Here is an 11,991-nt window from a genome sequence, read left to right on the forward strand (position 1 = left end):
TAATATTTTCTTTGAAATTTATAAAGAAATTTTCTTTGAAATTTATTAAGAAACTCTCTTTGAAATTTTGTTTTTTTCCAACTACTGGTCATCTAATGTAGTGAAATGCCATGAATAAATGGAATAGATTTGTAAAAATCTGAACTTTGTTTGTGTAAATAATGTACATGATTTCTAGTTCTTGTTTTTTAAGAATAAAGTTTTTATGTAATCTCCAATATTGGTTTTAGTAATTATTATGGAATGAATTAGCAGTCCCCAATTCATCAAGTTTAATGATAAAAGTATAGTATTTACCGGTATGTATAAATTCAACTTGTTTAGATATACTCTTATTTAGGAATACAATGTCAAGCAGAAACCCTATATTTTACATTTCCAGGAAAAGGAAACAATTTTTTGTACAAACACCATTATTGCAAGATTTTTCAAACTCCAAATTACACTATTCATTCCAATAGAAAATACAATATATTAAAACATTTAAAATCAGTATGAAAATACTAAGTCTAATCCACTTATTGTTAAGCCAATGTGATTCCACAACTTCAGTCTCGACCTGTTTTCGGTTCTTCTTTTTGTGTTTTCGTCCCTCGGGAAGCTTTTCTGAGCTTTCTGAATCTTTCCTCCTTAATTTCTCCTCCGCTTCTTCTCTTCTTTTTTCTTCAGCCTGAAAATATAAATTTATAATGAGGTATTGATACCTATACATGTTCAGTAAGTTGTAGTTTGTCATATATAAAAATTTAAGAATAATTCCTCTTATAATTACTACACTGTATATCTTCTTTTCATAGAATTGTAAAAATTGGCGTACCTTCAACAAAATGATCGCACCAACTTTCGTGACAATTTAAACACCGACTATGTCTGTTTAAGTATGAGTGATGACTGTTTTCATACAAGGATACTACCCATTGACTAGAGATATTGCTGTGTTACTTTGAAGGACACATAAGCATTGGAATTCATTAAAAAAAAAGTGCACTTACCTCTAGGAGTAAGTAATAGTGACTTTATGTAATACATAATGCCCCCGTCGTTCATAACACTTAAAGCTTATTTTTGGTGCTCAACTAATGCATCATCATAAGTGTTATTTTGATGTATAGACTTCCATCTTAGAGAATATTTTTTTCCTCGTATTTGTTGATCACGTGTCCCACTGCTGGGTTGTGGAGGTCATTTAGTGCCCAGGTGCAAGTGCGGGTAAATTCCTATGCAACCCTCGCCTAGTAGCGATAGCGATTCTGGACATTTACACTCCTGGAGAAGCGTATGCTCCTGTCCACACACACACCCTCGTGTGCTATTGTTCATAATGTTCACAAGAACTTGCCAACCAAACTGCTTGTGTGTGCTCATTCTGCCCCTGACTAATAGCACTCTTCTGCCCTCTCGCCCTCATCGGGAAAGACAAAAGTGATGGAACACATTAGTTCCCCTAGCTATAAGTACCTACCTGTTTGATAGAACTCTCCTGTTGGTGAGCGATCTTCCATTTGCAATCATGCCAGACCAGACTAAGTAGCTCCAAAACTTTAGAAAGGCAACCTAAGGTGAACAGTCCACAGGTTCTCCCGGAGTGAACACTTGTGCCCTGCAGCAATTCAGTTCTTCTACCAGTCATCCAAGGCTCGCACGAGATCAAAAAATACCTCCAGGAGGGGGGGGGGCTAACGTGGCATTCTGCTATTTGGAATACTGACCAGGTTCTTTATTAGAACTAGGAAGGTAACCGGTTGACCGTTGGCGACCCATGAATCATTCACACTCCTCAGGACTCAGATGCTCCAGCAGAAGCAGAAAAAAAAACCCTGAATCTAAATCAACCTTCCGCAAGATGCCTGCCATTATCAGGCAAATGAATAGCTTAGGGGAAGCTTCCAGGGCTGCTCCAGTCAAGACCTCCATTAACTAATTATTTGGGGCTATACAAGGCTCAACAACTTCCTTGGTATTTCCCTGGTCTTAACTAGCTCTTGAGGAAATTGAGAATGGCGATATAAAAGTTTCTAGGAGAATTCTCTCAGAGTAAGCTATTCTAACAAAAATCTACCCTCGGCATTCTCTAGGCAGAAGGGATTCAATACACCCGTAGAAACCAGTCCTTCCCCTCCAACTATTGATGACGCTGTTACAACCCTGACTCTAGGGACATTGATGGAAAGACTATCATCTCGTCTTCCAGATCTGCCAACATGGAAGCTGCTTCCATGGTAAGCGTCCAGGGACACCTGGCTTTGGTCGAGTGGCATGCTTCACTTCTCACAATAATTCAAAGTCTGAGAACAAAAGGCTTTTACCGGCCTGGGGTAGCCCAGGCAAAACGAGTAGGAAACGCCATATCTTTTTCAATATCACTATTCATTCTGAAGGATAGAAAAAGATCTCCATCACCTTGGTTTGGAAGTTTAAGGCCAGGACTTAGAATCCAGGTGGCCATCAGTCCAACCACCCTTCATCTCTTCTCTATAGAGTTGACTAGCAGGGACCATAATAACTTGCCTTCCTGTTCTGGGGGGAGGCACTACAACTCTTCTCCTGTACTGGATGAATTGAGGAAAGAGATCCTAAAACTTTATTATTCTGGTTTCTTGCTACAATCTCACAAGGAGACTAGAGGACCACCCTGAATTTGATAAAACGAAGCCAGAATATCAAATCTGCTCGCAGGAAGAACCTATCAAGAGGTGCTTTTCACAAAGACTACTGTAATCCAATAGCAACGGACAAACCTTCGGAGATTACTGGATACCTGTATCCTCGAAACAGTGGTAGGGACTCAACAGATATTGTAGGAAATGCAAAGCTCCCTCAAGGGACAAGAAAACACCTTGTCTAAGTTAGGTGTCGTCAAAATAAGAGGTAAGATCAACTGGCCTCTTACCTCTCTATTCTTCCCCTTCCTTGGTGTGCAGCAGTCAAGCGGTTATTCGCTAGACAGAATGATCGATATGGGCAAGCCACATGATGGAGCAACTTTTCTTAGTAATATGTTTTAGTTTAGAAGTATCTCTTCCATACTTCAAAATGAGGGGAGGAAGTATAAATGTAAGCAACCATGTTCTCATATGACAATGACGACTGTACATTTAGCATACGTCTACATAGATGTAGGTTTTTTCCTTGAATGTATACCACTTCATTACAGTAACTTAGCCTAACGCCAGCCTTATCTTCACATCCAGGTTATTAGACAACTGCCAGGAGTTGCCACTTTTCCCCTTAAGCAGGTACTTAGACATTCCCGGAGAAGTAAACTAGCCAGTTAGTTATAGGAACTTCTTCCCTCTGAAGAATAAGTCTCCTATTAAAGGAGAAAAGTTTGCATCTGTGTAAGAACAAATGACACAGTTTTAAACTAATTTCTAATTTTCCTAACTATACAAACCTGAGGGGTGTGGCTTTCCCACCACCAGCCAGTAACTACCAGAACATTGTTATACATTTTAACAACCGAGTTCCAGTTAAGAAAAATAGAAATTTCCTTTCAAAATTTGTGAATCTGTTTTCAAGTACTATACAGTCCTAATTTTTCACTATAAAGCACTATCTAATACAAACTGAATACTTTACCTTTTCCTTGCAAATTCCATCGCATTCTAATTTAACTTGACCTGACATCACCAAATGACACACAGCCTCTTTCTTCATCCGTTTGCAAGGACATCGTATGGTAATTCGTTTACGACAGCTTGCTGGGTCGCTGCATGGGCCACTGTGACATTCTTTCATGCACCTGTGACCACATGATGTCTGGAATGACATTTCATTCATGAAAAATTAGATTACTCCACATCTTGAATGAGAATTACTAGTGTATAGTCCATTTCTTTTATCAAGGCAGATTTGCACCGACTCGCAGCGGTGCCCTTTTAGCTCGGAAAAGTTTCCTGATCGCTGATTGGTTAGAATTATCTCGTCCAACCAATCAGCGATCAGGAAACTTTTCCGAGCTAAAAGGGCACCGCTGCGAGTCGGTGCAAATCTGCATTGCTAAAAGAAATTGACTATAATGTATTGTAATTTCAGTAGAGCCCATTCACAAGTCTATTTAATATGCCAAGTATATTTCACCTCATTTACTGTAACCAAAAATTCTTGAACCCAAAACTATACAACATGAAGTTATTGGAGGAAATACCAATGCTATCTAAAAAAAAAAAAAAAAAAAAGACAAAAAAATACATTTCCATTTAACCCTTTAACCCCCAAAGGACGTACTGTACTGGTACGTTTCACAAAACCCATCCCTTTCCCCCATGGGTAAAGGATCCTTGCAAAAAACCGCTATTCATATCTTTTTTTTTTTTTTTGCATATTTTTGATAATTTTTTCAGAAACTTCAGGCATTTTCCAAGAGAATGAGACTAACCTGACCTCTCTATGACAAAAATTAAGGCTGTTAGAGCAATTTAAATAAATTATATTGCAAAATGTGCTTGAAAAAAAAAATAACCCCTGGGGGTTAAGGGTTGGAAATTTCTAAATAGCCTGGGGGTAAAAGGGTTAAGAATTTTAAATGTAAAACTTACTGATTTATTGCAGTGATTTTTACAGCTGCATAATGTCTCCTTTTCATCTTCAACAGCAGTATTTAGAGTGTGACACTCTACATACAGATTATTGAGTCCACAGTGACATTTCAGTTTGACCAGTTGTTTGCAGAAAGAACATTTTCCAGAATGACAGGGGATTCCACACACATGACTACAACCCTTTGGGCGAGGCTGTGAAAGCAAAAGAAAGTTATATATGCAATGCATTTTAACAAATATAGTGGATAGATAGGAATTTTGGAAATATGCACTGTATTAATTTTAAGTTATAATGATGTACTTTACGTACACCATTTCTATTCCCTTCAGCGCCATATGACATAACTTACAGCCTTTAATTATTATTTACATATGAAAATTTTACAAAATATATAACATTATATATCAATGGTAGTGAAAATTTAGTCAACCATACAGTAATATATATTGAACATTATATATCAATGGTAGTGAAATTTAGTCAACCATACAGTAATATATATTGTAAATTCTTATCTCGTAAGATTTTTGTGCTACAATGATGCGAGTAAAATGTCCAAAAAAACAAGGGTCCGAGCTTCAGTGCCAAACCATTTAGGAGGATTTAAGGCTTGTTAACAATTTCTTTATCATCAATTATAAAAGTTTACTTCTTTCCACGAAGAAGCGTGTTCACTTGATGTTATTAAACTATAAAGTAGTCAGTAAATCAAATAAACCATGGTATGTATTTACGAATCTTAACTGGCCTGCTTACGCTACTAGAATGTCACCTTATGCCACCCAACAAAATAGAAACCATAATTGTTATTTTCCTGTTGGAGGCGGAAATATATCCACCTGTCTTTTGGCAAATACAATACTTGGAAATGTACTGTAGTTTATTCAAAAGCAGGATTTACCAAGACTTTTGTAATACTTTTTTTTTCTTAGTACAGTATGCATTGGTAATGGTACTATATTTGAAGCTTTATATTTGTGTCTAATGGTACATGTTTCTTGTGATTCACGAAAGTTTAATGCCATTAAATGGCAATACAGTGATACCTCGGTACTCGACCATAATCCGTTCGAGATCCGTGTTCGACCTCCGATTTGTTCGAGTACCGAATTTTTTTTCCCCATAAGAAATAATGGTATATATTCTATTCCGTTCCCAAGCACTCGAACAGGCCCAAAATATTAATAAAACGTGTACCTAAACAACAATAATTATCTAAATGTGTATGAAATTGGTCAGAAAATCCTATAAAACAATTTTAAACCATTTACTGTACTAAAATAAAACAATTTTAAACCATTTTCTGTACTGTAGTGAACATACCTTTGAGCAGCGGTTCGATGGCATACAGGGATGGATGTGGAGAGGATGGAAGGGGGAGGTTACTGCTTGGAAGGAGAGTCCCCTTCCATGATGTGGCGGGGTAGTTCTCCTTCAGGAGTTGTTTCTCTCTCCAATGAAAGGGTGGGCAGATCTATTTCAGGGGTTTCTTCTCTTCTTTGTCTCTTCTTTGGAGGAGAAACAGGCTTTGATGTAGCAGCTTTCTTTTCTTTTGTGAAAAACTGGTCTATTGTTAATTGTTTCTTCCTCCTCTGCAGTATTCTTCGAAAATGATACATGACACTATCATTAAACATATGCACTGCCCGGTTTGCTACTGCAATTTCTGGGTGGTATTTTTCAGCAAAAGCCTGCACATCTGCCCACTTGGAACAAATTTCATTGATGAGAGAACTTGGAACATCCTCCCTTACCTCATCCTCTTCTGAAGATTCCTGCTCCACAATCAGATCCTGCTGCTGTTGTTGTTGCAGGTGCAACAATTCCTCCACAGTCAACTCGGTAGAATGGCTTTCTACAAGCTCATCAATATCATCCTTGTCGACCTCAAGCCCCAAACTCCTGCCCATGACAACAATTTCCTCAACGACATCAGTGTCATCAGAAATTACAGGGGTAGCAGTGCTTGGACCCGCCTCTGGTTGGAAACCTTCAAACTCCCTCTCTGTGACACATGATGGCCACAGCTTACGCCAGGCAGAGTTCAATGTCCTATAGGTCACACCTCGCCAAGCTTGGTCAATCATGTTAACAGAGTTGAGGATGCTGAAGTGTTCCTTCCAGAATTCCTTTAGGGTCAACTTCGTGTCACTGGTCACTTCAAAACACTTTCTGAAAAGGGCCTTGGTATAGAGTTTTTTGAAGTTTGAAATGACCTGTTGGTCCATGGGCTGGAGTATGGGAGTAGTATTGGGGGGCAAGAATTTGATTTTGATAAAGCTGTATTCTTCTTTCAAGTCATCCTCGAGACCTGGAGGATGTGCAGGAGCATTGTCCATAACCAGAAGACATTTCATTGGCAAGCTCTTTTCAATGAGGTAAGCCTTAACCTGGGGGGCAAACACTTCGTTTATCCACTCAGTAAAGAATTGTCTTGTGACCCAAGATTTAGTGTTCGAGCGCCACATAACTGGTAGTGCACTTTTACAAATATTATTTCGTTTGAACACCCGGGGGTTGTCCGAGTGGTACACTAACAAGGGTTTGATCTTGCAATCGCCACTTGCATTTGCACACAGCAACAATGTTAGCCTATCTTTCATTGGCTTGTGACCTGGCATCTTCGTCTCGTCCTTGGTAATGTACGTATTGGCTGGCATTTTCTTCCAAAATAACCCAGTCTCATCACAATTAAAGACTTGTTGTGCGATCAAATTTTGTTCATTTATGTACCGATCGAATTCCCCCACGTATTTATCGGCTGCAATTTGATCCGAACTAGCTGCCTCCCCATGCCTAGTAACACGATGAATACCTGTTCTATTACGAAACTTTTCAAACCAACCCCTGCTCGCTTTAAATGTAAATGAATCACTTTCACTGGTACTCGGACTTTTCTTCACTAATTCTTCATAGATATGCAACGCTTTTTCACAAATGAACGCTTCACTAACACTTTCCCCGGCCAACTGTTTTTCTTTAATAAATATTAAAAGCAACTTTTCCATCTCCTCAATCACTTGTGGCCTTTGCTTAGTTACCGCCGTAACTCCCGTTGCAACATTCGCCTTCTTAATCATTTCTTTATGCTTTAAAAACGTAGAAATGGTCGACTTCGCCATTCCGTATTCTACCGCTAAATCGGACACTCGTACACCATTCTCATATTTCGCTATAATTTCCTTCTTCAACTCGATCGTTGTTCGCACTGTTTTCCTCTTCTCCTTCCCCTTAACACTCATTACTTTCTTGGGACTCATTATGAAAGCTAAAAAAGCAATTAAAAGCACTGAAAATCACTAAATCACAACGAATGCTGATCGCGCGTTGTCTGAGTGACGCTCTCGAGAGAACTGATGCTTCCCGAACAAGCGAGAGTGGCCGAGATGGCGCGATCATCACAAAGCCCATGCGGTCGTCACGTGTTCGGCTGGTCGAGTACCGAATTTTTGGTCGAGCACCGCAGCAAAAATTTCTCGAAAATTTTGGTCGAACTCCGAATTGTTCGAGTATAGAGTCGTTCGACTACCGAGGTATCACTGTAAAAATTATAGAATTCCTATACTCACCTGATTTTCATATTGCTTTTTTTTCCAGATTCTCAGTTTATTGACATTTATCCTTGAAATAAATAAATTCCCTTTTGTTTCTTATCAATAGACACATGCCTCTAGAACTAAAGTAATGTGACACAATAGCAGTTAATGACTAGAAGCAAAGCATTAGGTATTCTTTGTTATTTCAGTTTTGAAATCAAACTATTCACTATCCTCTCGACATCCTATTTTTTTAAGATTTTATAGTTTATGTATGAAAGATCATAATTCAATGTTGTTACTCTTCTTAGTATATTTTATTTTGAGTGTTTAATACTTGTAGTTTTTATTTCATTGTTTCCTTTCAAGTTACGTCTGAAAGCCGATAAACTGGGCTTTTAGAGAAGCAATATGAACATCCCGGGAGATATACAGAAATAATTACTCAGAAAGCACTACATGATTGAAATGATATACCAAAACTGTTATCCTAGTTTACCAAGGCAATAGGAATATGGCAATGTTTTGACATATGCATTTGTGTTTACACTACACCAGCATTTGACATACATGGCCTTTATTCGGTAGACTATTTCTTTTTATGATTCAATAATTAATTGTCAGAAAGAAATTGCATTGGTTGAACTATGATTTCTACCTGTATATAATCATGCAGATTTCAAAGAAAATTAATTACTCTCATTACTGAAATCATAAATATTTCTGGAAACTTCTTCGTAGATTTCCCTTAACCCTTTTACCCCCAAAAGGACGTACTGGTACATTTCTTAAAAGCCATCCCTTTACCCCCATGGACGTACCGGTACGTTCTTGCAAAAAAATGCTATAAAATTTTTTTTTTCATATTTTTTATATTTTTTGAGAAACTTCAGGCATTTTCCAAGAGAATGAGACCAACCTGACCTCTCTATGACAAAAATTAAAGCTATTAGAGCAATTTAAAAAATATATACTGCAAAATGTGCTGGGAAAAAAATAACCCCCTGGGGTTAAGGGTTGGAAATTTCCAAATAGCCTGGGGGTAAAAGGGTTAAAAAATTGATAAAATAAATAAGAAAAACAAAACTACAGTGCAAAATTATCTGCATTATTCCTCATAACCATATAAACCAAAGGAATAAGGCTAAAGTTTCTTGTATATTACCCCAGACACCAAGAATACCAACTTACTTTGGAACAGAGTTTATCACACGGTGCACAGTTCTTCCCAGCGTCCTTTACGTTAACTGCTCCTTCAACAACATGACATTCACGAGCGCACGTATGATTGGTGCAAGCTAATGCTCTTCCACACTTCCGGCCACAAGAATGGGGCCGGATGTCACAGCAACGCCAATCTACTGTCTCGTGATTCCCAAAACAAGTTGTTGGTACTGGAACCTAAAATCATGAATTTTGAGATATTTATTTACTCGTCTGTTCACCCAAAATCACATCAAATAAATAAGAAAAAAAGTCCAACAAAAACAATCACTTTGCATCTACAATAAAACCTCTCTACTTGGCCATTTTCCTTACGGGTAAGTAGAGAGGTTTTATGTTCAGGTTTTTTTTTTCATAGCCATTTTCCTTACGGGTATGAAAAAAAAAACCTGAACATCAGCCAATTGACTACAGAAACCCAAAGGATATTCAGTACAGCATAATTATTCTGTTGACCAATGTATATATATCCTGAAATAGGGGGCTCTGTCTTCTGAGAAAGTCACCAGAATAAAAGTGACTGCCACCCCTATGTTGAATATGTGTAAACCCTTTAAGAAGAAAATTGTAAAGGCATAAATTTATTGTACTTACAATAGCTTATTGGCATCATGTCAACCCTCTTTACAAATTCTGTGCAATTCACCTCAATCTTACATTGATAAAACTGACACTAATGCTCTTTGGTGCAATGCCTGCACAATTAGTGAAAAATCAACTAAAAATTATAACACTTCTATTATTAAATTCAGCAACACAATTTCGGTAAAATAAATAAATAAATATTTGGGTAGCAATCTCATTTCTCAACCGATTATTAACAACATGGCAAAAATACAATAAGCTTAAGAATTCACATATCGACTCCTGAGCACCTGGATTAGAATCATCTTGAATAAAATGTCTATAAGGGACTGTCTCTTAATTCAATATTAAATTAAAATACTATTGGGATAGCTAACTATTTGCTAGTGGAGCCTAAATTTAGGGTTTTTTTTATAAAGTGATGGCTGAAAAGCAATTTATCTGTTGCCAAATGGCCTCTACCAAACACCTTCAGTATAAGGTAATATGTACTGTGTAGAAGACACTTACAGCATTACCCTAAAATAGCACCTCTTCAAAGTTAATCTTCACTTTACATGGTATCCACAGGATTATCAAAATTTATTAGCCTTTTTTTTAGATATATATTTTAATTTGAAATGTATGACCCAATACAAAATAGCGCGCTTGAAACGAGTCGATAAAACTACTAACCTTACATGGAGGACAGGGCTTCTTTTGAATTTCAATGCGTGGACCTTCCACTGGTTCCCAAGGACCAGCACGTTTTTTGTGACTTACAATCTGAAATACAAAGCAAATAGAATTTATAACATATACAAACTTGCAATCTTATGCTCTGGAGACAGCTGGACTGGTCGTTGACCATTGATAACAAGGTAGATAAGACGCAAGAGGTTAAATGTGTAGTGAGGTACTGCCCATTCAAGTGTTTACTGGAGGAAACCCAGGGTAGTTAAAGGCAGGATTAAGGAAAAAAAGACCTTAGGTAGCTATTATGTCTTCAGTTAAAAGTAAATAAGACATCTCGATGTCTATAATACAGTAATATCAATAATACTGTTAGTCTAAAAGTATTCAATTCTGCGTAAATGTTTCTGTTCAAGTTATCTATCTTAGTTCAAATGTTTGTGCTAACAATACTATATAATAAAAATCATAATAAATAAAAAACCCAGGATCCTAGACAATTGACTGTTCTTCAAGAACATGATGACTTTCCAAGGGGAACCTTAAAGCTTCCCTCAAATCTCTTGAAATGCCTAAAACTTCCTCCAAAACACGAAAAGCTTAAAATTTCAATGAAAATTACAATGTACAAGATACGTAACTTACCTTGACAGGTACAGCATCATGACATGGTGCAGGGCAAATGTGACCACAATTCAAACTAAGGCTACATATCATTCGACACTGGGGGCATTCTCCGCTGTGACATTTGTGTTTTGCTCGTGCTGGATGATGACAAGCTGGTGGTTTCCTGTGTTGAGTAAATATGGATTGATTAGAGTTAAAACTGCAAGAGTAACTCCCTCCTATGTGTGCAGGTCTTAATAATAATCAGTCTTTATTCATATATTTTGGCTTTTTAAAATTACTGCTGTACCTGTGGAAGTAGTAGGACAATGACTGCAGAAACTCACAGTTTACCTACATATGTGATTGCTGAATTAATTTTATTATAATGTCACTGGACATTTAATTTTAAAACAGATTCCTTTTCAGTTCTTTGTGTATATATCTCTACTATTTTCTTGGTTCCAATATTCTCAGTAATTTTTTCCTTAAAGTAAGCCTCTTTCTATAAATCAGAATTAAATAATGGAATAATGAATATTATTTACAATTGTAACCTTTATATATGCACAAAAGTATTACAAAAGTGTGAGGGAGTAAAGACTTCCTTCCATAACTGACTATTCTGCTTTTTATAACCAATCATATTACTCTACATGAAAAAGGAAATGGAGAAGTGCCAAGGCTTGTAATTTTGAGATGAAACTGGAACATTATCAGTCATAACTTCTTTTCAGTAAAAATACATACAGTACATACATACATATACCAAGGCACTTCCCCCAATTTTGGGGGGTAGCCGACATCAACAAATGAAACAAAAACA

At 37.1% G+C, this 11,991-nt stretch overlaps 1 protein-coding gene across 1 annotated transcript in view; it reads right to left on the reverse strand.

The window, feature by feature from the left end:
• Positions 1-83: 83 nt before the first annotated feature.
• The window catches only part of LOC137634985 (NF-X1-type zinc finger protein NFXL1-like), a 28,511-nt gene continuing 16,603 nt past the window's right edge, over positions 84-11,991 (reverse strand). The window contains 6 exon segments of the mRNA XM_068367586.1: positions 84-670; positions 3,580-3,759; positions 4,539-4,733; positions 9,270-9,479; positions 10,563-10,652; positions 11,205-11,349. Coding sequence (XP_068223687.1) covers positions 446-670; positions 3,580-3,759; positions 4,539-4,733; positions 9,270-9,479; positions 10,563-10,652; positions 11,205-11,349 — 1,045 coding nt within the window. The 3' untranslated portion in view covers positions 84-445.

This window comes from Palaemon carinicauda, chromosome 45 (genome assembly GCF_036898095.1).
Source record: "Palaemon carinicauda isolate YSFRI2023 chromosome 45, ASM3689809v2, whole genome shotgun sequence".
NCBI lineage: Eukaryota > Metazoa > Arthropoda > Malacostraca > Decapoda > Palaemonidae > Palaemon > Palaemon carinicauda.